Source organism: Narcine bancroftii, chromosome 1 (genome assembly GCF_036971445.1).
Source record: "Narcine bancroftii isolate sNarBan1 chromosome 1, sNarBan1.hap1, whole genome shotgun sequence".
Classification (NCBI taxonomy): domain Eukaryota; kingdom Metazoa; phylum Chordata; class Chondrichthyes; order Torpediniformes; family Narcinidae; genus Narcine; species Narcine bancroftii.
In genome coordinates this window covers 78,057,828-78,085,166 of record NC_091469.1, presented here as the reverse complement: position 1 = coordinate 78,085,166, position 27,339 = coordinate 78,057,828, and the positions used below count along the sequence as shown (strand labels likewise).

Sequence of the window (27,339 nt, the reverse complement as noted above, 5' to 3'; positions counted from 1 at the left end):
ACAATCCAACTCATGGAAGCCCTTTAAACAATCCACAAAAGGCAAATTTTAATACAGAAATTAAGTGTCAGAAGTATTCAGTCAGTCATGCAGTTGTGGAGAGAATAAGCACATTTCAGATTGATAAAAAGTCATTAAGGGGATGGAAAGAGAACAAAAGTTCAAGTTTATTATCATCCAATTGCACAAGTATAACCTAAGCTAATAGCATTCTCCAGTCCTCTGTGCAAAACAAGCAAACAACAAATATGCAAGACATATATAAAAATAAATAGTTTTGTAAATATTAGTCTTGGATGGTTAATGAAATGGGGAGACAGTAAGAAATTGGTATGGCAGCAGAGTGGGTGATGAACAAACATGTCATTCCAATTCAGCGGGTAAAAAAGACAAAGCCCAAATGTTCTTTGCCAAGTTTTATTTTTATTGAGTTCCAGACATATTGAAATTGAGGCAAATATATTACCGTACATTTTGGCGTACAAGTTGACCCCCATTTTCTGGATGCTTGAGTTGGCCGTTGACCGGCGTATACGTCAACCCCCCAAAAATAGTGGTTTAATCTGCAACGGCTGGGCATTGGATGTGCTTGCCACCATTTTTATTTCAGATGATGATAAAGATTGATTTTGAAGGGTTCTAAATTTGTTTTTGTTTTCAATAAAAATTTCAATGAAAATCTGTCACAGTCAAGTTTTTTTTTCAAGGGTTGACTTGTTCGTCAAATCGGCATGGATTGGATTTTGAGGTGAATTTAAGGTCTCAAATGTATATCTGGCATACAAGTCAACCCCCATTTTTTTAGGGTTTCATGACTCAACCTGAACACTGAAATATACAGTACTCAATTTTGTAATGACTAACCATAAATTCCAGAAAGGAGGCCAAGATTTTATAGAACAATTTAAAAAAATGTATAATTTCATAGATTGAGAGTTTTATTTAAAATTAAAAAAAAACATGCCCCCTCTTTGGTCTTAAATTCTAAGTAACTGGTATATAACAATGCTTCCACTGTGGTATTTTACTTTAGACCCAAAAAAGTTCCACACAATGCATAGGCATGACAAAAAGTAAGTAACAAATTAAAAATGATCTATTCCTAAAAAAAGTTAAGAAATTGTGTTACTTTGTATCTGCATAGTTAATGCTTACAAATGCAACTGACAAAGACTAGTTATGAATGTAGATAGTTCAGCTTGTAAATTTTGATCTAAAAATGCTCTCTGCCTCTTTTACAATATATTTGAAATAATTCCTTTAAAAAAAAACTACTGCAAAGTAGGATTAATCCAAGGACTAATTCCACAGTTAATGTGGGCTTTGCCATCTTAAGATTTTCTTATTACCAAAAAAACTTCTACAGAGTAACTGTTATTGAACAGCAAATGCTTGATGTCTTTTTTTTTGTCCTAAAGCACTGAAAAAATGCTGTGGTTTAACAAAATATCTTCCTTTTTGTACAACTTTAACACAGTAAGCAGATGGCTGATCCATTATGTCCAAAGAGAAATTGCTACCATTTCTGATTTTACCTAGCAGAAATAGTGGCAAAGTATATACAATTTTTTTAAATGATAGAAAGCAAGTTAATAAAGAAAAAATACAAGGATGTTTCTGATAACTTTATGGTTAATGCAAAAAAAAAAGCCTAAGTTTTATGGCAGCAGAATATAAGGTTTGCTTGCATAATTTATTCTATGCTGGGAAAGCAAGCAGAGACTAGACAAATTCAGATCTTTACCAATTCCTTTCAAGTGTGGTTACAGATGGTCTTTATTTTTATTCTCTCCAGTAGAACATGGCCCAGGTGAAACAGAACTGGCACTATTGTCTGCAGCAGTCATTTGGTCATTGTTGTTCAGGACTATAAAATACCACAAAGTCCCAAGGTCATACCCAACAAATTTTAATATTCAACAGTGCTATCTGAACTGCAGAAAGTCTGAGGATAGGTCAGATCTCGCAATGCTTTCCAATGATACCTCCCAATGATAATGGATGCACTGAACAAAAAACAATCTGCTGCAAGGGTGAGGAATATCTCAAATTCTTGGTTAAGCTAATCAATCTTTCTTGAGGCTACCATCTTAAATGCAACAATAAGGCAACATGAAGTTTTGGGGAAAAAAAATATGGCAATCCTCAAGACAATTTTTTTTTCTACCTGAACAAATGTTATTAGCAACAAAAAATAGAAATTACCAAAAAGATATTAGTTATCATTCTCAACATGCTTGTTTAACATTCTTCATCAAAATGAACATGCTGAACCCACTGAATTTTAACACACTTCAATAAATAGTTGTCCACAAAGGCACACAAAGCAGTCACTCAACCTCCACAGGGACTTCCAGCGTCATATTTTTAAAAATAGAAACCCATTTGATTCACTAAAAATCCAACAATAATCACCAGTCAAACGAGATGCATATACAAAGCGAGAAAATTTACACTGCTCTCACATGCATCCATATACATTTTAAAAATGATTCACTTGAAGTACGAATTCAATACTGTTCGACATAAATGAAAGATCTGGTCAGGAATTAGCCCAGTTAAATCAGCAAGCTAAATAATTCCTAAAGTATACATTAAATAATGCAAGAGAAAAATATTACACAAGCTCCTGTTCCAGCTTAGTCAATGGCCATTCGTTATATTGTTTTCAAAGGATCTGAAGAATTTATCATCCTTCATACTTTGGCATTCTGGTAAATCTAGTTTCTCCTTTGCCTCAGATATATCACTGTAAATGGCTGCAATTAAGGAATCTGAAATAAGGTATGAAAACAAAAAAAAAAAAATCAGTTCAATAATAAAAGTAGGAATGCTTTTAATATTTAAAATTTTGACAATATTCACAAAGTTAAAGATTTTCTGGAGCTTTGAACATTTCTCTTACGTAATATTTCAATGTCAAAATAACTAAGAATTCATGGAAAGAAATTAGTTCAGCTGGTTGTACTAAATACAATGCTTCCATTTTCACATTTTTTAAAATTGAAGACAAGAAGGATAATAGCAAAGAAAGAAGTGAGAATAATGCCAGAGCATTTTAATACCAAATGTTGAGTGTTCTTAAGTATCTGATATGTTTGTCCACAGTGTGAAAATATGATCTAGACTAGAGGGAGAAGCTCTCAATTACAGGAAATTATGTTCTAAACTCATTAGAAGACATGGATTGTAAGAGTTGGAGAGAGAGCTGGAGGGAAATAGCAGTTCAGTCTGTAAAAATATAAATTTAAGTAATTAGAACTAGCAAAATGCAAAAGAAGCAGGGCAAGTGACATATACAATGTAATATTGAAACGTCAAGGGCTAAGGTAGCAAGATTAAAGGTAAAAAGCATACAAAAATTACAAATTAGAAAAGCAAAATTACTATCAGAAGGAATCAGGAGTCAAGAAATAAAAGGGACTGCACTCAGAAGACGTTTTGATACCAAGGAACAGACTCTGTCCTATTTTCTGTTTGTTTATTTATACTGCATTAAGCTTACTTAACAAATCTGGTTTTTTTGTAATCAATATAACTGTATCCATAATGGCTTGCAGAGGTCTTTAACATCTTGTTATACTTCATGACTGACTCTAAGAAACCCACGACAACACACTCAAAGACCATAACAATAGAAACCAAAATCATCTTTGACTGAATCAAAGAGTGGGGAAAATTTTGCAAGGCTATATTCAAATTTCCTTTATTTAATTCTTTAATTTCATGTTCTCTAATATTTAAAATGCAAAAACTACTGAGAATTTGAGAAACTGAAATAGTAAAGTCATAGGAATTGCTGTGGTATACATATTGGGGGCTAAATTTTGTAGAGAAATGTTGAGAGTTCTGCATGGACATTTTTGCATACAAGTGCCAAAAAGTCCAAGGTTTCCAGTCCTGAACTTCCTGACAGCTGCTTAGAAAACAATTAACGTGGTCCAGCAAAAAAAAAAATTGTGGCATTTCTCCATCACTTAGTCAGGAATCTGTTCAAACAAATGCAAGATGTAAAAGTGAATTTTGTCTTTTGGCAATGTTGTGAGAGGCTAAAGAACATGCAGAATTTTAATGGGCAGTCTTTATTCAGCCTCACACCAAGCTCATCCACATGACATCCAATGTTCTGCTGAGTCTGGCTACTAAGAAATGGGAGTAGTTTTGGTCAGCAAATACTCTGAAGAGATCTGAAAGAAACAGCTTCTTTGTTTTTTAGCAATAGAAATTCTGGTTAACTGTCACAGTTAGCACAATGCTATTACAGCGGCAGCAACCTGGTTTGAATCTGGTGCTGCCTGTAAGACTGTACGTTCTCCCCATGAGCTGCAAGGGTTTCCTCCAGGTACTTCTATTTCCTCCCTCCCTCCAAAATGTCTGGGGTTGTAGGTTAATTTGGGTGTTTTTGGGAAGCATGGCCAGAACCGGTTTCTACCATGCTATAAATAAAATAAAATGATTGCAAGCAAAATGTAATGGTAGTAAATTTTCTTTTTCACTATTTTTATTGGATTTTAGAAATAGTACTAAGTAAAAGCCATTAATCAAAGATAATATATAACTTTTTTCTGTATATTCCTTTTTATATAACAAAAATAAAACTATTAAAATTATATATACATTCAATATCACAACAGTCAAACAAACAAAAAAAGCACCATACACTTAAACAATTACAACATATGGCTAATTGAAAAAGATTTTTAAAAAGTAACTAATATACTATCCTAGAGATTCTTCCCTTCTGAAGTTACCTGCTAAGTACATATAATTTCACAACCATTAAAAGAAACCAGAAATTCACAAAGCAAGATCCAAGTGATCTTTTAAAATAGAAAAATAATTGATAAAATTAGAAATTTAACTCTGTTGCAATAGAACATTTGATTTTTGTTCCATAGTTAGGCATGCCATCGTATCAGATGGCCACTGAGTACAAGTAGGACAGCATCTTTCCCTCTTATCAATATTGAACATCTAACAATAAGGGAGGCAAAAGAGACTACATGGGATTGGGAGATAGTTAAATTCAAATCAGTTGTCTTAGTGGATCCAAAAGGATTAGGTATCAGATTCACAGTCAGCACTAAATATAAGGTGCGAAAGATATCTTCCCAAAAAATGGAAAGAGAGGAACAAGACCAAAACATATGCAACAAAGCACCTTCTTCAGTCTTATACCTGCGACATTTTGAGAAAATGTTAGTGTAAAATTTAGGCAATTTAATTTTAGAAAAGTAAGCTTCATGTATTACCTTAAATTGTAAAAGTGAAAGTTGGGGCACACAAAGAATATGAATTTACCAGTTTTAAGATAGAATCCCATGTAGCATCCAAAACTGAAAGTTGAAGATATTGCTCCCATAATTTTTTTTAAGTCCAGGGACAATTCCCTCGATAAGATAAACAATAAATCATATAGAGCTGATATCAACTTTTTTTTGATTCAGTTTAAAATCATAGATCATCCCTTATTGTATTTATAACAAGGCCTTGAGGAAGTCTCAACGCTAAAGAGTCCAAAAAACTCTGAATTTTTTAGGTATCTAAAGAAATTACATTTGGGTAGTTTAAATTTAAGAGATAGTTGTTTGAATGAAGCTAAATTATTATCAATAAATACATCTTGAAAAAGTTGGATACCCAACTTCAGCCATTCACGAAAAGCAGAATCTTCCACAGAATATGGAAAAAAAAAGAAATGAGTAATATAGGGCTAGCAAGTAAAAATCTATTATATCCGCCCTCCAAAAAATTTCTAAATTGAAGCCAAATTCTCAAAGTATGCTTAACAACAAAATTATCAGATACTGTGGAAGCAGAAAAAGGTAATGGCGCTCCAACTATCAAAATAAGAGCGTTTTTTTTTAGTAGAGCTCATTTCTAAATTAATCCAATTTGAAGCATCCATCCTATCCTTATAATGAATCAAAAAAAAATGATACATCTAATATTAGTTGACCAATAGTAAAATATAAAATTAGGCAATGCTAAACTTGAAGAAAAACTTTAAGACAAGGATGCTTCTTTTCCCAAATAAATGCGGAAATAATTAAATCAAGTGAATCAAAAAAAAGTTTTGTGAGCAAACACAGGAACAGCTTGGAAAATATATAAAAACCTGAGTAAGATATTCATCTTAATAACGTTGATTCATCCAATTAAGGAGCTAAAGACATCCTAAAATAATGCAATAAAGTAAGAACATTCTCTTTAAATAGATTATTATAATTTTTTATTTTATTTTTCACACTATGAACCATACTGACCAAAATACATAGACATTTTTCTCTTGAAAATATAGTGTCATTTTCTCTCCTTTTTCCCTCCCTCCCTCACCCCACCTCCCCATTTATTCAAAGTTCAATCTATATGATACATTAAATCCGTTAAACAATGTCGTCACTTAATAAAAATAAACAAGAAATTTGTGTCTTTTACTTTTACATACTGGGTCAGTTCATTTCGTTGTCTTCTCCTTCTGTCTTTTTAGGTGGTGGAGGTCCGTGGTAGGATTTCTCTATTATGTTTCAAGTATGGTTCCCATATTTATTCGAATATTGTGATGTTATTTCTTAAATTATATGTTATTTTTTCTAATGGAATAGATTTATTTATTTCTATGTACCATTGTGGTATTCTCAAGTTGTCTTCAAATTTCCAGGTTGACATAATATATTTTTTGCTACAGCTAGGGCTATCATAATAAATCTTTTTTGTGCTCCATCCAAATCGAGTCCAAATTCTTTATTTCTTATATTACTTAGATGGAAGATCTCTGGATTTTTTGGTATATTGCTTTTTGTGATTTTATTCAATATCTGGTTTAGATCTTCCCAAAATTTTTTCACTTTCTCACATGCCCAAATTGCATGTACTGTTGTTCCCATTTCCTTTTTACAGCAAAAACATCTGTCTGATACTGTTGGGTCCCATTTATTTAACTTTTGAGGTGTGATGTATAGCCTGTGTATCCAATTATATTGTATCATGCGTAACCTCGTGTTTATTGTATTTCTCATAGTTCCGGAGCATAGCTTTTCCCATGTTTCATTCTTTATTTTTATGTTTAGATCTTGTTCCCATTTTTGTTTAGGTTTATAGTTTGTTTCCTTGTTCTCCTTTTCTTGTAGTTTGATGTACATGTTTGTTATAATTTTTTAAATTATCATTGTGTCTGTAATCACATATTCTAAATTGTTTCCTTCTGGTAACCTCAGACTGTTTCCCAATTTGTCCTTCAAGTAGGTTTTACAGTTGGTGGTATGCAAACATTGTATCGTGAGTTATATTATATTTGTCCTTCATTTGTTCAAAAGATAATAATTTATTTCCCGAAAAACAATTTTCTATTCTTTTGATCTCTTTTCTCTCCCATTCTCTGAAGGAAAGGTTATCTATTGTGAAAGGAATTAGTTCATTTTGTGTCAATATTAATTTTGGTAGTTGATAATTTATTTTATTCCTTTCTACGTGAATCTTCCAAATGTTGAGCAGATGGTGCAATACTGGTGAATTCCTATGTTGCACCAATTTTTCATCCCACTTATACAGTATATGTTCAGGTATCTTCTCCCCTATTTTATCTAGCTCTAATCTGGTCCAATCTGGTTTTTCCCTTGTTTGATAAAAATCTGATAGGTATCTTAATTGTGCTGCTCTATAATAATTCTTAAAAGTTTGGTAGTTGTAAGCCTCCTTGTTTGTACCATTCTGTTAATTTATCTAGTGCTATCCTCGGTTTCCCCCTTTCCATAAGAATTTCCTTATTATTTTCTTTAGCTCCTTGAAGAATTTCTCTGTTAGGTGAATTGGTAATGATTGAAATAGGCATTGTATCCTTGTATCCTTTTAATACAGTTTAATACATTTTAATAAAGATTCCAGAGACGCCATTAGTTTGCCGGAAGACCACAGCTAATGGTTCTAATGCCAAATTAAATAATAATGGCTAAGAGGACAACCTTGCCTAGTTCTACGGTAAAAAATTAAAGGGTTTGGATTTTAACGAGTTGGTAAAGATTGAGGCAAAAGAGATAAATATATCAATTTAATCCAATTGAAAAATTTAGGGCCAAAATTACATTTTTCTAGCAGTTTAAATAAATAGTCCCATTCTACCCTAATGAAAGCTTTTTCAGCATCTAATGAGATAACACACTCAAAAGATGAGGCAGGAGGAGAGTACATAATATTTAATAAGTGATGGATATTAAATTGTGAATAATGGCCCTTAATAAATCCAGTTTGATCTTCAAAAATAATAAGAACCATATGTTTTCCAACCGACAGGCCAATATTTTAGACAAAATCTTAGCATCAGCATTCAAAAAAGAGATTGGCCTAAAAGAGGAACAGTCAGATAAATCCCTATTCTTTTTGGGAATAAGTGAAATTGAGGTTTCATAAAAAGTAGCAGGTAATTTACCAATAGCAAAAGATTCAGAGAAACCCAAGTCTAAATGAGATGCCCAATGATTAATTGAGAGTTTAATAAAACTCAGCTGGAAGACCAATGAGGCCAGGAATCTTGCCAGATTGAAAATACTTAATTATTGCAATCATCTCCTCAGAGGAGATCGGCTTTTCCAACTGTAACTGGTCTTCTGAAGAAAGCAAAGAAAGTCAACTTATCTAAAAAAATTTCCATAAAAATTGAATCCTTAAGAAATTCTGATTTATAAGGGTTAGTTAGAATAAAGCTGTTGAAAATCTTCATTTATCTCTATGTGGTCAAATAGTAATAACCCCATTATCTTTACGAATTTCTGAAATAAGTTGCTTAGCAGTATAATCTTTCAATTGGCTAGCTAGGAGCAGTAAGTTTTAAAACATACAATTAGAAGTAGTGCACTAACAAATTAATTATACAATTTTAAAGATTTTGGCTTAAACCTTACCCAATGAATCAAAAGATTTCTCTGCTCGGATATATCCAACGATAGCTATGCTCAAAATTTCTCCATAAAAATCTTCCTTGAAAGTGTGAATTACATGAGTTTCCTGAAAAAGGAATGACAGAAAGGACTAAAATGTTCAAGTCGAAGTAATTAAAAAGCTATGCTATTCATGACTGAATGCCTTACGTATTATTTCATAAATTCTAATTGCTGTCAGAAAAATGCATCCATCATATTTCACCTATTCATCTAATCCCACCACACACACATACACACAGGTATAATACTCTGAATCAATTAAAAGTAAGCTTCTGATTTGTTTATTCAGAAATCTGTACTGCACTCAGATTAGTCATCTATTTCTGAAAGCTGTACAATACAAACCCTATTTTACATCACCTCACTTTTTGTTTAAAGCTCCTTAAAAATCGAAAACTTAATAAAGATTGTGTTCAACCCATTTGGTATTTCCTTCTGTCTTTGCCAAACTTTGCGATGTCTTCCAATTTAAAAGGAAGTATACAAATGTCAGAATCCACTTGATCATATTGAAGGTAGCTGAGCACGAATATTACGATAATGGAGTAAAACAGCAAAGTCTGCAGATACTGATTGTATTGCAATTCACAAAAGTGCTGGAGAAACTCAGGTCACACAGTCTTTAGGAAGCAAATAGATACAATCAATGTTTTGGGCCCCTGCCTTTATTGAAGAATGAGCAAAGAGCAAGCAGGTGTCTGAGTAAAAGGGTGGTGGAGGGAGAAAGGAGGTCAGAAAGTAAGCTCACAACCTCAAGCTTCACGAGCACTTCTGTTGTGACATCCTCTCCATCAGGGAAATTGGATGCAGACAGGGAGATAGTTTAGTTGAGCACCTTTCACTCTGTCTGTAGCAATAACAGGGACCTCCTAATGGCCAACCATTTCATTCTGCACCCCATTCCCAAAGACATGTCTGCCTCATGCACAGCCAAATCAAGGCTACCCATAAATTGGAGGGAAAATTCCTCATTCTGTATTATCACTCTCCAACCAAATGACATTAACATTGACTTCTCCAAATTCCATTAGGCCCTTCTCCTGTCTCATTCCCTATTCTTCTATCTCTGTTGCTCCTGCTCCATACCCCTTTCCATCTCAATTCAGCAAGTTACCTCCTCCCCTATCCCTAATCAGCCTTTCTCCCCCCCCCCATCCCTCCCATATCTGTCTATGACCTTTTGCCTGTTAGCCTGTGCTCCTCCTCCTGCCCCTTCTTTCTTTATCCCACTTTTTTTATTCACATTCCTGCATACATTTTGCTCACACTGACAAAGGGCTCATGTACAAACACTGGTTCATCCCTTTGCTTCCCATGATCTCCTGAGTTTCTCCAGCACTTTTGTCCATTGGACAAATTACTATTATGGTTTCTTTTGTTAAATATTTGTCTTCCTATATACAAGAATTGATGCATGTCTTCTTAAATGACAAATTTTGTTGAAGTTGTACGTTAATATAATTTAAATCCATTCCCACAAAATATATTTTGAAGCAGTCCACTTTTACCACTTTTTCTGCATTTGTAAAATATGGGAAGCACTAATCCAATCTATGTATCTATATTACTTAAATACAGATGTTGTTCCCAGCTGCAAATGTCTATGCTGCTTTGTTCCTTGTTTATCTTTCTCACAACACTGCAGAAATTACATCTATCTTGTGGTTAAGGATCATATTATTCTTGGGCCAAAATATAAACAGTGAGATGGATCCTGAAACTAATTAGTTTTTTGTGCCTCAGTGAATAAATTGAAAGACATTGATTTATGATGGTAATTTGACATATCCAACAGCCATATTTCTTCTACAGTTCAGCATTGTATTTACTTTAATAATTATTTCCAGAGAGTTAACTATCATGGAATAAACTAAACAAGATCAACTAAATGTATAAAATTGTAGAGAAACAGCTTTTTGGCCCAATTAGTAATGCTGAGAAATGTAGGTGTATCCACATAATCTTCACATTTTCATTCTAATACTCTTTCAAATCCGTTATTCTGCCCAACTCCAATGATCTGAACATTTTCTGCTCTTTCCACACAACTGTTGGAGTATAACCAGCATCTCAAATTTCCCCCCAGAATGCTAAACATGCCAAATATTGAAAGGGTTATGTAGAATGGACATGGAGAAGAAATTTCCAGTGAAAGAGAGTCTCAGACCAGATGATAGCCTTTAGAACAGACATGATGAGGTTTATTCAGCCAGTAGTGAATTTGTTGGCACAGATGGAGTAGTGTTTAGTTCAACGCCTTTACAGCGCCAGTGATTGGGACTGGTCCTGGGTTTGAATAGTAGGGGCATCAAAGGTTACAGGGAGAAGACAAGAGAATGGGTTGAAAGGAAAAATACATCAGCCATGATATGAAAGGCACAGTAGACTCGATAGGCTAAATGGCTCAATTTTGCTTCCAAGTCTTATGATCTAAGCATCTTGTAAATTAGTTTTAAAAATGTGTTTGATGCATCTAGAGCATTGACATGAAGACTGAGAATATCTACAAAATATATACAAGGAGGCTATAGCAACTGGTAATTCTAGAGCTGGGGCATGGGGTCTCAGAATAGAGGGCAAGGGTTAGTGGTGAGGTTTGGTATTTAGGACTGCAACAAAGATTAATTTGATCTTATACAAATAATAATAAATCTTTAAATTCTCATCCACCAAATGTTGAGAGTACTTAATCATTCAACTCAAAATTGATTAGATTCTTTAGTTAACCAAGTGAAGGGTTATAGGAGCATAAATATACATGTAAGTGGACTTGCATGGATGAATATGCATGGAGGCACAAGATTCAAGGTACAGAAGGCCTAGGTATACACGCCATAAATGTCGCAAAGGGCAATATGCAGAAAATAATTATATCTATTCCCTAACTTTTGTTTAATTTCTTATTCTCAACCTATAACTATAAATAATTTATAGCAAAATATCATTCATGCCAATTTCACTCTTTTTCTGGAGAATATATTCTATATCTCTGGATCATTTTATCCAAAATCTAGCAGGTTGAAAATAAAATTATAATTAAAATTCCAATCTATAATCAAGATTAACAATGAATCACTGTGAAGATTAAAATTACAATACAAATCGAATCTCCAATAGTAAATGGTGATTTGTTTCAGGAGATTAGAACTGACAAAACGCAGCTTCCCAAAGTAACTGAATGGCTAACACTATTATTATACAAAGTGAAGCCCTGCAAAGGTAGTGGACACAGCCCATTCATCACAGGCAAACCCTTCCCACCATCAAGAACATCAACAGAGAATACTGCCGACAGAGCAGCACCAATCATCAAGGAACCCCACCCACCCAGCACATGCTCTGTTCTCACAACTACCATCAGGAAAGAGATATAGGTGCCACAACACTTGCACCACTAGGTTCAGGAACAGCTGCTACCCCCCCCCCCCCCCCCCCCCCCCCCCAGACTCAACAATAAACTGAATCAGGGACATTTAAGGAGTCTTATTTTTGCACTTTATTTTTTTCCCCTCTCGGTTTTGCAGTTTGTTTACATGTGTAAATTGTGTAGTTATTTTGCATTATCAATAACTGGCAATTCTGCCTCACGAGCAGAAAAAGAATTGCAAGGTTGTATGTGATATCTTGTATGTATTCTGACAATAAATCTTAAATTGCAGTGCCTTGCAACAAAATGTGTAAATATATTCCTTCACTGCTGGAACCAACAAAGGCCTTAAAAAATAGCCACAGATGCAATAAAGGCAATAATCTACTAAAAAGAAAGATAAAAAGATTACCATCGACTTTTTTGTATTTTTATAGTATGGATTCCAACCAATACTCATGACCATTTTATGCACATCTCCATGACCCACACAGGCCCAGCCATAGTATATACCAGTAGTGATGTCTCCTGGCAGGTTCTCCACAACTGTGTCTGGAAAATTTGCTGTGGAGTTAAACAAAAGACAAGTTTTGTTCAACATATTTGTTGTGCACAATGAAATATTTAATACTTAGATACAAAGCCAAATATGGTCCAATCTAAGCTAATAATATGTAGACTAATAATAGCCATAAAAAGGTAATCTCCTGAACACAAGGTGAAAACCTCTGTTATACTGGGCAGCAGCTCATTGTTTTAGAACTTATTTCATCAATAAATAATGATGGTTGTGATTCACATAGAATATAGGTTAAGAATCAGATCAATTAGTTACATTTGAAAGATTTAAATTAGTGGTTTTCAAACTGCCCTCCTAAATTCACATTCTACCTTAAGCAATCCCTAAGCCATAAGTGATTAGTAAGGGATTGTTTGTGAGTGGGAAGGGAAGGTTGAGAACCACTAATCAAGATGCAATTATTACTGAAATATTTACTTGAGAAAAATGGTCATTGGCCTATTTCCTTTGGAGTTATGAAACTGCACATAATGAGTCCATTAGGTACGATTAAAACAGTGGTTTTCAAACTTTTTCTTTGTGTTCACATACTACCTTTAAGCAACCCCTTACTAATCACAGAGCACTTATGACATTGCTCAAGGTGAATGCGAGTTTTGGAGGGCAGTTTGAAAACCACTGATTTAAATGAAGGCACCGTAAGAACAATTAATTTCCCACTTATTTGACAGCGAACCTAACATTTTCCTCACTTAAAGAACCTTCATAGTTTGACTATCCTAATCTGGCTTCATAAAAGGCACTGAAATTTGCTATGATTGATCATAAAACCTCATTTGTTTCACTTGAAATACAAAATGGTGCCGCACAGGAGCAAATGCAAATAAAAACCAACAGTTCTGACTGAAGTCAATTAGCTTATTTAAGCATTGTCCCAAATAATATCCTGATAAACTGCATTTGAGTACAAGATTACAACCAAACCATCTCTTCCATTTGATAATTAATGATTTAAGAATTGCAATTTTATGAATATACTATATATTTAATATCACATATTTATTGTTGAATGTTAATATTTATGACAAATGATTAAGCTGAATCGCTAGCCAGTATAAATATTAACCATTAACTAAATAGACTGGTAACAGAATTGATATGTGATGCTATCTATCAGTTGAAAATAACCAGTGCAGAGCTAATAATCAGAACTACAGTTCGTACAATGTCACTGACCAACGAATGAAATATTTTTGAATCTGGACGCAGAGCTGCTGGAACTGATTACGTTCCAGAGAGAGGTTTAAAAGTACTTTAGACAGGGAGGGGGGAGGGGAATAAATAGCAATAATGGACAATTTTTAAACAGTGTGGGGGAAATGCTAGTGCTATAGTGCACAATTTATAAAGACCATGGTCAGAGAAACCCCTCTACTGCATGACATTCTGGGAGAGCAGGTCTGCCATTGCCTTTTCCCATGGTCTTTATAAATTGTATGTGATAGTGCTAACAATTTTCCTGTATAAATTGTGCACTATAGTGCTACCAACTTTGCCATCCTGTTTAAAAAATTTTCCGTTATTTATTACTAGCGCTTTCCAATAGTCCCTCATAAAGGTTTATATAGGTCGGCACAACAACAGGGGCTGAAGAGCTCATACTATGCATTACATAAAGCTTAATTATGTTAGAATTAGGCTTGATTAATTTTATTCAAATATAAGATCGTAATACATTGATCAGGATTTAGGAAGGTCCACCATTGCTCTGTCATGTCACCAGTAGAAGGTAGAACAAGCCTAACTCTGTGGATGGCTCCTTGCAAGTGTGAAAGTGTTCAGTGTCCCAGTTTAGGAGTGGTCAAGTGTTAAAACCCAAACCCCCCCATTCCTATCCTGGGACACTGAACAGCCAATTTAGTGGGATGCAAGTGTTGAAGGGGTCATTGTCAACATTTGTGATGCAAATATAACTTGCCACTTAACAGTCCATGCTTGAATGTTATCCTGGCCTTGCAGCAGCAAGGTTGGATTGCTTCATTTGTTGCAATCTTAGAAAACAAGTGGACTGCCCAGATGGAATATGAGGTCTTGTTCCTCCAATTTAAGGGTTGTCTCAGTCTGGCAGTAGACAAGACCAAGGACAAACATGTCAGCATGGGAATTGAAATGGGATGCCACTGGGAGATGGTTGCTATTTCAGCAGACAGAGTGAAGGTAGTCAATTCTTCATCCAGTCTCTCTGATGTAGAGGGGGCCACAACAGGTGCACTGGATGCAGGAGATGGCCCTTGCAGATTCACAAGTGAGGTGTTGCTTCACTTGAAAGAACTGTTTGAGGCCCCAAATGAGCGTGAAGGAGGAGGTGCGGCTGCAAGTGTAGCACTTCCTGCAGACTCAGAGGTGATTCATGGAAAGGGATGAGCAGGCAATGATGTCCCAAAGGATCTTGCAAAAAAAAAACCAGAAACTAGAGAGGAAGATGCCTCTGGTGGTGGGATCTTGCAGAAATTGCAGAGGTGGTAGGTGAGGACAAGGGAAAGCATCCTTGGAGGAAAATAACAACTGTAATCACATAAAACTACGAAAAAGCCACAATAAGGTCAGAGAAGACTCACTATTTATTCTTAACCTATTAACTTTAAAATAAACAATGCTGCTTTTAGGCTCCTGACCATTGTACTTTCTGTGGTCTAGGCACAATTTGTGTTACAAACATTTCACAACCACGATACTTTGAGGGGTCGCGGGGGCGGGAAACGGACGGACTTCCTGAGATTGGGAAAGAATCCGTGCAAACGGGTTTTCCTCATTTGACCGTGGGAACAAGCGGCGCCGGCCGGGACTTTGGAACCAAACAGCCGATCTGGACCGTGACGGAAGAGTCTTCACGCCCAGGAGTCGAGGGAGAGATTCGGGTTCACCAGTAACCAGAGCAACCCCCGCTCACAGAGGCCGCTTTACGCCCGACGATACCTCTGGCCGTTCCAGAGGAAGCCGATGGGGGTGGTCACCTAGGACCACGTCCTCCTTTGGAATGGCTTCCCTTCCCGGCCTTTACCTGTGGGGATGCCTAACTCCTTGCTGCCTCGGCCGAATCCTCGCACCACTTCCCCGCGGCAGAAGTATGGCAAACTCTTCATGGTATCCTCTTGGTTCAAAACTGGGGGTGAAGACCGCCTGCTCGCAGTCGGCGCGCCCACTTTCTTCCACCGAGCTTGACGCAACTCTCCCGCGGAATTTCTCAATGGAGAGCCGATATTTCCGGTGGACCTCGCTCGTGGGCCCGTCCTCTTCGTCCGTCAGCGTCGTGGCAGCGCCGCCTAGTGCCCGGAGTGTCAGAAGTACAAATTCTCACACATGAGTCTCTTTAAAGTCGGTGACACAAGTCACAAGTCTGCAGAGTTGGACTCAACTGGCTTCTCGCCAAATCAAGCCCCGATACATACAGTGCATTGATTTTTATACCTTTTTTGCTTGACCTTCCCCTCCTCTTTAACACTGTTTTAATTGGTTAGTTTTTGCAAAATCATTCTAAGTACACTTGCATTTGTAATTATCATGTTAGTCACGTAACTACGAACTCTGCACACACTAAATTCTGTTTTTCACTCTTTTATCAATCTTTGGCTCCTACATGTCTCTCTGTGACCATGAAAGATCTCTGTTTGTTATAACATTGTCCAGCTAAACTTTTATGGTAAGCTCCCTGTCTATTCTGGCTTCCCCTTTTATGATTAATCATCACATTTTAACTTAAGCCCTTTTTAACCTAAATTCTCTATCTATAACAATCCACCCCTTTCTTTCTTTAAAATGTGTGTACTATTTCTGAATGGGGGCCTTAACCCAGGGAAGAGAACCATCTTCTGATAAATCAATTTCGTGCTGAAGTAAAATTCTAACTGGGTCTCCCAGGCCCCCTGGCTGCATGGTCTGCTGGACCATCAAAATCACTAGGCTGCGCAGACAGGGAATAAGACAGGGTAAAACAAGCAGGAGGAACAAAACACCTCCGCAGACCCAACAATTGGTTACATTAAAAGTTCCTGCAATTCTAGCTGCAAGATCAACAAAAAGGTTGTCTCCCCCAACTGTGTGGCCGAAACTTTCATGGCCATTTGGATGGACCTGTTAGAAATTAAAGTACCTTTAAAGAAATTGCTCGAGACAAAAATTGAGAACAAAGAACATTTATTACTACAACAATGCAAAGTTGGGTGCTTCCCCTTACCCTGGGAATACACACATACACTGGGGCTCACCCAACTTTTATACAGTTGATTTCAGTATAGGAATACCCTCCCCCTTACATTCTTCTGCCTCCTGCTGGAGAGGTTTGGCATTAGGCAATCCTGCCTGCCTACGTGCAATTTCAGTATACTTGGAGGACCAGGGGGTATCCTGTCGGTGTCCCTTCATGTTATTGTCCTTATTCACACCTTCCTGATTCTCAGGGCTACAGTCTCTTGATATGCAGAGTTGGCTCATCCTGTCTAGGGTTGGCTAATTTAATATGTATAAATCTGTGTAAGGTTAGCTAATTAGATATGTAGGACTTGGTACTTCTGTCCAGGGCTAGGAGACCCTTATCTGATCCAGACTACCTCAACTTCCTACATTCTATTGTTCCTTACCACTCCTTATCTTAGTCTTATGGTCTTGTCACAAAGACTAGAAGATTCTTATGTTAATCGTGCTGACTCTGCTTTCCTGCATCCTAATCCCCAAGCTTATCCTGTTTGTACTGGTTACAGCCATTTACTGATGAACTTTAGTTTCTTCCATGTTCATAATTTTAGATCAATTTTCCCATCTCTCACAATCCTCACTTTTCTTTTAGATCAGTAATACTGATCTTTCACCATGATCAGTGTTACTGATCTTTGGTTACTAGTGTCAGTGTGACTGATCCCCCCCCCCCCCTTCCTCACTTTTCTTTTAGATCAGTAATACTGATCTTTCAAGTGTAAGGTGTAGTTTTACCCAGCTGGTCAATAACCGAATTGTAATCTCTGTGTAAAGTCTTTAGGTAGGGGAGCACCATGAAGGTCAGAGTAGCGAGTCCAGCTGCTTATTAGGGTTGTGAGTATCAGGCTCCAGTTCTCAATAAAGAGTCTAGTCCATCCCACATCAGTCTGAAGTTGCCACGTCTGAACTTGGGCATGGGCAGATTCACGTTGAAACATTGAAGCAGTGTCTTTTAACCACCCGACTTTTGTAAGCATTGTCCTGACGAAGTCTGTGAGAGACGCTGCCTTCAGCAGCAACAAGTAGCAGTCTGTGAGAAACGCTGCCTTCAGCAGCGAACGAGTAGCAGTCTGTGAGAAACGCTGCCTTCAGCAGCGAACGAGTAGCAGTAGTCAGGCGGTTCCGTTGAATTGTGGCTAGTATCTGATGTCCTCTTCAGCCCCGAACCCTAGGGCCACCGATCTCCGAAGGCTGTCTGGAGCCTGATATTAAAGTGTCAAGCAGCTCACGTTGTTGGTAACTGGTGCTCCCCTTCACGGGGTGATGAATAGAGACCAAGCTGGGGGGGGTTTTTTCTTGTGATTTAACTGTGTGTTGCAGCTTGTCTGCTAACATTAGCATGGGTATCATTGAACTTGTGAGTTGCAGCCTGTCTGTGTACATTAGCATATATATTAACTCTCTCTCTCTGCGACATGTACAATCCTGACTACCATTCTGTCTGTCTTTGTCCCACCATGTCCTTTGTGCTATCGCTTTAAAACTCCTGTCTTTAATACCTGTGTAGGCTAAGATACAAATTAGATATACTCCACTAAAGCTGTTCAGTTCCCCTGGTCCGTGTTGGAATCCCTTGTTAACCCATACCCCACTATGACTATACATTAAATCTATGCCCTGTCTACATTCTAAAGGAAAATAATTGTCACCTCTGCTGCCCCTATTCCAGGAGGACTTAAAACATAGCGAGTAATGAAGTGACATAAACAGTTAACAAACAATACCCCAATAAATGAATAAACAGTTAAAAAAAATAAACAGTTAAAAATACAACAATAAATGTATAAACATTTAAAAAATACAACAATAAATGTAACATTACGGCACGTTGTCACGGCGCAGTGTAAGTTTCAGGTCTGAAGGATGAGGAACTGCACGCCAGGTTGAGGGTTGAATCTGTGTGTCGTGATGTTATGGTTCAGAAGCTGGTTTAATTCTTTGAATGTGGGTCCAGCCTTTCTCTCTTGTTCTTACTGCGGTGTCTGTAATTAAAAGTACACAGCAGGGACCATCCCAGGCAGGTTTTAGTTGATCCTCTTGCCATGCTTTTACATATAACCAATCACTAGATTTTAATAAAATGAATAACAATCTGACTTTCCTTTGTGTTAGTGTAAAAATTGTAAAATGAAACACAAACCATATTTGCATGGGTTTTGAATATGTTAGACCTTATTAAAATGCAGTTGGAGCTGCTTGTCTGTATGGGGCACAACCCTCCAATTTGTTAGAGTACATAACAGACATTGTAGCACAAGAGCCTCTGCAAGAGAACTTGAAACATATTCAACCTTTAGTTCTGCCTTAAGTAAAATGCCTTGTGCCACAGCTCACAGGAGCTGGCCTTATTTAAAACAGTCTGTAAAACAGGCACCAAAAAAAGTTAAAAGATGTTCTTATGAAGATTGCACACACAATAATTTAAGTACAGGCTAGTTTCTATTATATTCCACTTAAAAGTTCTGCTGCATGAATCCTGGAGCTTGTGGAGTCATTATTGAATCAAGAAATATTGGTGCCATGCCAATCTCATTCTAACATGCCAATTTCTCCAGTCCTTAAGTCAAGATGTACTGAATAGCATCTGGTACAAGATCTGTGAGTTCTTAATGATATTATTCTTATGCACCCAATTGTTCTGAACTATGCCACCAATTTAAATCATATTCCACCTATTGCAGTACTCACACAGCACCATAGACCAGTTCGCAGGTTTATTTCTCCATTAAGCTGAATCCAGTCGCGCAGGGTTTACCTCGGTGATTATTTACAATGTAACTTCCGCACTACTGGATTTAAATATAAACCTGATGAATGGGGAAAGTTATCATGAATTAAATAACAGCGGCAATACAGAGAAATTGTGCTGAGGCATTAATTTCACTCCGGAGGAAAATGCACCAGAGAAATGAATGATTAAACTTATAGGAATCCCCATAGGAATCCCCAGAGGTATCTTTATTCTCCAGAGGTGGGTGATCTTTAAACTCACGGACCTTGACTGCTGAATGTGTAGAAGAAATACCTCTAACTGCAAGACAAGAGCCTGAAGCCTCAATTTCAAGTGCCACAGTGCACTTAAAGGGACATGCACACTCCCCCTTCAACTGGCTGATCCAGCCACTTTACACATCAGATCCTTTCTTTATCTTACATACACTTAAAATAAGATGTGTCGAACTCACCCTATTTGCGCAAACATTTCTCCCTGCAAATGTTATAACATCACAACTCTCAGGTACTCCCTGTGCAAAATCACATTTAAATACAATTTATTTCATAAATTGGAATTAACTGGTAGTTAAATTCGCTAATTCTACAGTATTGAAAAACGATCATTTATGACATTTAATTTTTAGCATGAATTTTAATCAATATTGGTCAGTGACTGAAGTGGGAAGTCGTGATTTATGAAATTATCTCTGGTCACTACTCTCCCACTCCCGACGCTTCTCCCAACATTCAGGAGCTGGCACACAGTCCCTGCCTTTTCCATGTTACTCATCTACTATTACTTTAACTGGTTGCATCAAAATGTTAGCCTTTGCTTTCTGCTTATCCTCAGATGTCTGGACAAATGCTTTTTGTGTGATCTGTAGAAGCTGGGTTATTCCCTGCTCATGCCAATTTTCTGTCTTTTGTAATTTTCTCCTAATGTCTGGGGCTGAGTTGGTAACAAAACCTGTTAGTACCAATTGTTCCCCTGCTGGGGATTCTATGTCGAGACCCCCATATTGTATATATATTTGGTCCCAAAAATTGGTCTAACTGTTCGGCACATCCCTGGGGATCTTCTATCAGGGAGGTCAGTTCTTTCTTAAAGTTACGCACTTCAGTACTGGTCAGGGGCACATTTACGAAACCGAGACCCTCTCCCATGGGAACTTCCCGCAGTGGTCTCATCCAATTGGTTTCTGGCTTATTAGGTCTGGGTTCCTGCTCCCTGGGAAATGAATCAAAGGGTTCTGCCCTTTCTTCCTGAAGAGTCTCACGCTGTTCTGAATTAAAGTTACCTCTCTCTCCTGCCAACAGAGGTGGTAATCGAGTGCTTTGTGAGCAAGTTATCATACCACTCCTGCTCTCTTCTCTCTTCTCTAGTGGTGGGGGAGGTGGGGAAGGTGCAGAAGGGTAGGTCATAGGAGGGGAAGGAAAGATAGGAGCCGGCATAGGAGGAACATAGGGTGGAGGGAGGGAATGTAACACATCCCAACCCTGTGATTCAGGGACAAAAGGTTCCTCCTCTCTCTTATCCCTGAATTCTTTCTCATTCAAAACCAGCTGTTCAATGGATCCCTTGAGCCAGCAGGCTGCATATTCCCTGCTCTCAACATTGTCTTTCTGGTTTTGATAGAGCCATAGGTTCAAAGCTTTACACATCCATTCATCCTCGGATCCGAATTTTGGCCAGTACACGGAGCTCCCTTTAACCGGGTATTTAACCCATTCAATACAACCAAATACAGGCCAAAATGTTTGGCCTGGAAGTCAGCCTGAAGAAAACTGAGGTCCTCCATCAGCCAGCTCCCCACCATGATTACCAGCCCCCCCACATCTCCATCGGACACACAAAACTCAAAACGGTCAACCAGTTTACCTATCTCGGCTGCACCATTTCATCAGATGCAAGGATCGACAATGAGATAGACAACAGACTCGCCAAGGCAAATAGCGCCTTTGGAAGACTACACAAAAGAGTCTGGAAAAACAACCAACTGAAAAACCTCACAAAGATAAGCGTATACAGAGCCGTTGTCATACCCACACTCCTGTTCGGCTCCGAATCATGGGTCCTCTACCGGCACCACCTACGGCTCCTAGAACGCTTCCACCAGCGTTGTCTCCGCTCCATCCTCAACATCCATTGGAGCGCTTACATCCCTAACGTCGAAGTACTCGAGATGGCAGAGGTCGACAGCATCGAGTCCACGCTGCTGAAGATCCAGCTGCGCTGGATGGGTCACGTCTCCAGAATGGAGGACCATCGCCTTCCCAAGATCGTGTTATATGGCGAGCTCTCCACTGGCCACCGTGACAGAGGTGCACCAAAGAAAAGGTACAAGGACTGCCTAAAGAAATCTCTTGGTGCCTGCCACATTGACCACCGCCAGTGGGCTGATATCGCCTCAAACCGTGCATCTTGGCGCCTCACAGTTTGGCGGGCAGCAGCCTCCTTTGAAGAAGACCGCAGAGCCTACCTCACTGACAAAAGGCAAAGGAGGAAAAACCCAACACCCATCCCCAACCAACCAATTTTCCCCTGCAACCGCTGCAATCGTGTCTGCCTGTCCCGCATCGGACTTGTCAGCCACAAACGAGTCTGCAGCTGACGTGGACTTTTTACCCCCTCCATAAATCTTCGTCCGCGAAGCCAAGCCAAAGAAAAGAGGACAACAATACCTGACCATTGTCAGTTTCTCTTTACCACGGGTCTTTCCTGTGCCCCACTCAGATAACATCAACCCAAGCGGGCTGTACGTAGCTATCTGGTGTTCACATCCTGTACCAGGACTCTCCTCCTTGCTACCCATTATTCCCATGCTTATAAACAAGTAAAATACTCTTACCGAGTTCTAGTAGTACTGCTCTAGTGCGCTTCCTTCCGTCGTTTGTTCTCAATGCCTCTTCTCGGATATCACTCGCTTCTTCCACTGACCAGCCACCCGTCGCCCGTGAGTCCAGCTGAATCAGCCGGGGTGCACCTACTCTCGTCGTCGGGGTACTCTGTCAGTGGAGGGAGTGTGATCCCGGACGAGCCCCCATTTGTTAGAAATTAAAGTACCTTTAAAGAAATTGCTCGAGACAAAAATTGAGAACAAAGAACATTTATTACTACAACAATGCAAAGTTGGGTGCTTCCCCTTACCCTGGGAATACACACATACACTGGGGCTCACCCAACTTTTATACAGTTGATTTCAGTATAGGAATACCCTCCCCCTTACATTCTTCTGCCTCCTGCTGGAGAGGTTTGGCATTAGGCAATCCTGCCTGCCTACGTGCAATTTCAGTATACTTGGAGGACCAGGGGGTATCCTGTCGGTGTCCCTTCATGTTATTGTCCTTATTCACACCTTCCTGATTCTCAGGGCTACAGTCTCTTGATATGCAGAGTTGGCTCATCCTGTCTAGGGTTGGCTAATTTAATATGTATAAATCTGTGTAAGGTTAGCTAATTAGATATGTAGGACTTGGTACTTCTGTCCAGGGCTAGGAGACCCTTATCTGATCCAGACTACCTCAACTTCCTACATTCTATTGTTCCTTACCACTCCTTATCTTAGTCTTATGGTCTTGTCACAAAGACTAGAAGATTCTTATGTTAATCGTGCTGACTCTGCTTTCCTGCATCCTAATCCCCAAGCTTATCCTGTTTGTACTGGTTACAGCCATTTACTGATGAACTTTAGTTTCTTCCATGTTCATAATTTTAGATCAATTTTCCCATCTCTCACAGACCCGAACCAAGTCCGGATGCCCCAAAAGGGCAGGCACTCCCGAGTGTGGAGTGGGACTCTCTACCGGAACAGTACGCTGGTGTATGCAGAACCAGAGTCCATCAGGGCATGGTGGGCCTGACTCACCCTCCCAGGGCCAACCGTTAAGAGGGAAAGGAGTACTATTAGGAATCTGTATATAATGACCCACACTACTTCCCTCATTCTCCGTACAAGGGGTATATGGATGTTGGGTGGTATTTTCTGCCCAGCATTTCTTAGGAACTGAGGTATGGGAAATGAAACTACCCTCCTTTCTTTCCCAAGTGCGGTCCTGAAAAAGGACTACTGTGTCTCTGCACTTCTTACACTTCAGACCTGACAAAGACATAGGCAAACCAAGAAAAACCAAAGCATATAACAATAACATTGTCAATCAAGTCTTCCTGCAAAATCGCAAAGTAAGAGGTTTGTCTCCAGGAACACAAGTCCAATCTGAGTCCGTATCAGGGTCCTGAGGCGCCTCTACAGGTCCCTTAAATCTGGATGCGTGCGTCCACCCCTTCTCTCTTGTTCGTACTGCAGCCTCTGTAGTCAAGAGAACTTGGAATGGACCTTCCCACTGTGGCTGGAGTTTTTCAGTTTTCCAGGTTTTGATGAGAATCCAGTCTCCCGGTTCCACCTTGTGTAAAGAAAAGTCTAGAGGTGGTGTTTGTGCCAATAGTCCCCTCTTTCGTAAATCTGTAAGAGAGCGTGACAGTGCCTGTAAATAGTTCCTAACAAAAATATCCCCTTCCCCCAAGGTGGGACACCCCTCAACTGTACTCCAGAAGGGAAACCCAAACATCATCTCATAAGGGGACACCCCCACATCCCTGCGTGGGGCAGTACGAATTCTCAATAAGGCCAGGGGCAGACACTTTATCCAAGGCATTTTAGTCTCCACCATTAATTTTGTCAATTGCATCTTTAGGGTTCCATTCATACGTTCAACCCTCCCTGAGCTTTGTGGATGCCAAGGGGTATGCAATTTCCAAGAGACCTGCAATGCATCACAAATCAATTGCTGGACTTTGGAGCAAAAATGTGGACCCCTGTCCGAGTCTATAGAATCCATTATGCCATATCTGGGGATCACCTGCTCTCGGAGGAGGCGAGCTACTGTGGAGGCTGTAGCATTTACTGTTGGGAAGGCTTCCACCCATCGGGTAAAGTGATCTATCACCACCAACAGATACTTCCATCTTTGGACTTGAGGTAACTCCGTGAAGTCAATCTGGATTCTTTGGAAGGGGTGTATGGCCAACGGTTGACCTCCCACGGTACTCTTCCTCATTACCTTCTTATTAATTCTTGTGCAGATGTGGCAGTTCTGCACCTCCTGTTGGGCCAAGGTGTAGATCCCCTTACACACATATTCTCGAAGCACTGTGTCGCACAAGGCCTGGGTACCCCAGTGGCTCTGATGATGCAGGTGTTTTAAAATATTGCGAGTTATTTCCTTATTTAGAACCATTCTTCCATCCGGTGTCTTCCATGTTCCATCAGGCAGCTGGCTTGCGCCCAGCTGAGCCATGTCCTTTTCTTCCTTAGCAGTGAAAATGGGAGCTTTTTTTATACCTTGTCTTATTGGGATTAAGGTCAGCAAACGGACTTCCTGTTGCATGGCCGCCCTTTTGGCCTCTTCATCAGCCAGTCTGTTCCCAATTGCGGTCGGGGTATCTTCCCTCTGATGGCCTGGTATGTAGACCACTGCTATTTCCCGGGGTAATGTCAGGGCTTCCAAAGTCAGAGTAATCATCTGTTCGTGTGCCAATTCCTTTCCTCTTGATGTAATCAGACCGCGCTCCTTCCAGATCTTACCAAAGGTATGCACTACCCCGTATGCGTATTTGGAGTCAGTGTAAATTGTTCCAGTTTTCTCTGCCAGTACTCTGAGGGCTCTCTGCAAGGCATATAGTTCGCAGGACTGTGCCGACCAGTTTCCGGGTAGCCTCGCGGATTCTACCACTTCCCAAGCATCTCCTTCTATTATGGCATACCCGCTTCTCCTCATTCCGTCAACACATCTGGCGGAGCCGTCAATGTAGAATTCATATCCCTCTCCCAGGGGAGTATCGCAAAGGTCCTCTCGGGTCTTGGTCTGGAGATCCGTCAACTCGACACAGTCGTGCTCCACTTCTTCCCCTGTTTCACCGCCGTATAAAAACTGAGCTGGGTTGCAACTATTATTCTTAGCAAACTGTAGGTCTTCTCCGACCATTAAAATGATCTCATACTTTAATATGCGGGAATCAGTCAGCCATCGATGGGCGGTTTGTGCTCATAGAACACTCACAGAATGGGAGGTGTACACAGTCATCCTTCCTCCAAAAGTGAGTTTGCGTGCCTCCTCCACCAACAGAGCAGCAGCCGCTACTTCCTGGATACACGTCGGCCATCCGCGAGACATTGGGTCCATCATTTTGGACAGGAAAGCCACTGGGTGTCGCTGACCGCCTTTTTCCTGCGTCAAAACTCCCACAGCTGTTCCTTGGTTATGAGTGACAAATAGCTGGAAGGGTTGTTTTAAAGAGGGCAGAGTGAGTACCGGGGCCTGCGTCAGGCGATGCTTCAAGTCCTCAAACCATCCCTTCTCCTCCTGGGTCCATTTCAATGGATATTCATCTTCATTTGTCAGCTTTTCATACATAAACTTCACCAACGCTGAGTAGTCCTCTATCCATAACCTACAGTGACTTAAGAGTCCCAGGAATTGTCTTATTTCCTTCTTATTACGGGGTAACGGCATTCTGGTGATTCCCACAATCCGTTCAGGGGTAATCCGTCTCTGTCCTTTACTTATCTGGTGTCCCAGGTATACCACAGTCCTCTCAACGAACTGTAACTTGTTCCTGGACACTCGCAGACCCTTTTTCCCCAGATAATTCAAGAGTCTAATTGTATCTCCCCTCATTTCCTGTTCCTTGGGTCCTGATAACAGCAGATCATCCACATACTGCATCAGTTGGGAATCATCGGACCGTGGATAGTCCGCCAAGATCTGTTCTAGCATTTGTCCAAACAGGTTCGGAGATTCAGTGAACCCTTTGGGGCAATACGGTCCACCGAAGCTGCCTCCGTCTACCTGTCCATGGATTCTCCCATTCAAACGCGAACATATCTCTACTTCCCTCTTCTAGTGGGTACGTCCAGAAGGCATCCTTCAGGTCGATAACACTAAACCACTCATGGTTTGGGGGAATCCGACTCATGATAGTATAGGGATTGGGCACTACCGGGTGGCGGGTTTGAACAATAGCATTCAAACTTCTCAGATCCTGAACTAGACGATAGGATCCATCCGGCTTCTTTTCTGGGAGTATAGGGGTGTTATAGGGTGACATGCATTCCTCCAAAAGTCCATCTCGTATTAGGGTCTCAATTACCGGCTGTAGCCCCTTCCTCCCTTCCAAAGAAATAGGATACTGACGTTTCCTTACCGGCTGATGACCTGGTATTAATGTGACATGTAAAGGTGGGATGTCCAGACCTCCTCGATTTCCCTTCTTATACCAGACTCTCTCGTCAATCTGCCGTTCATCCTCCTCCTTCAGAGCACAGAGGTGGACTCGCACTTCTCCGTCCACGGGAAGAGCACCCAAACCTAGGAGAGCCTGTAAATCTCTTCCTAGGAGGTTAAATCCGGCCGACGGTAACAACAAGAGGTCCTGTACCCCTTCTCTCCCTTCCAGCTTCACTGTCACTTGGGGAATTATCGATACCGTTCTGGGAGCCCCTTCTATCCCAGAAATTTTCAAATTGCTTTTTACAGGCTCGGTCCCAATCGGC

The 27,339-nt window shown here is 39.5% G+C and overlaps 1 protein-coding gene across 1 annotated transcript; it reads right to left on the bottom strand.

Moving 5' to 3' along the window:
- Positions 1–403: 403 nt before the first annotated feature.
- Positions 404–16,145, bottom strand: rfk (riboflavin kinase). The gene is made up of 4 exons (XM_069930601.1): positions 15,885–16,145; positions 12,716–12,867; positions 8,898–9,000; positions 404–2,774 (listed from the first exon to the last, which is right to left on the bottom strand). Exons 1-4 carry the CDS (start codon positions 15,964–15,966, stop codon positions 2,644–2,646), a joined length of 468 nt encoding a protein of 155 aa, XP_069786702.1. The 5' UTR covers positions 15,967–16,145; the 3' UTR covers positions 404–2,643.
- Positions 16,146–27,339: the final 11,194 nt, after the last annotated feature.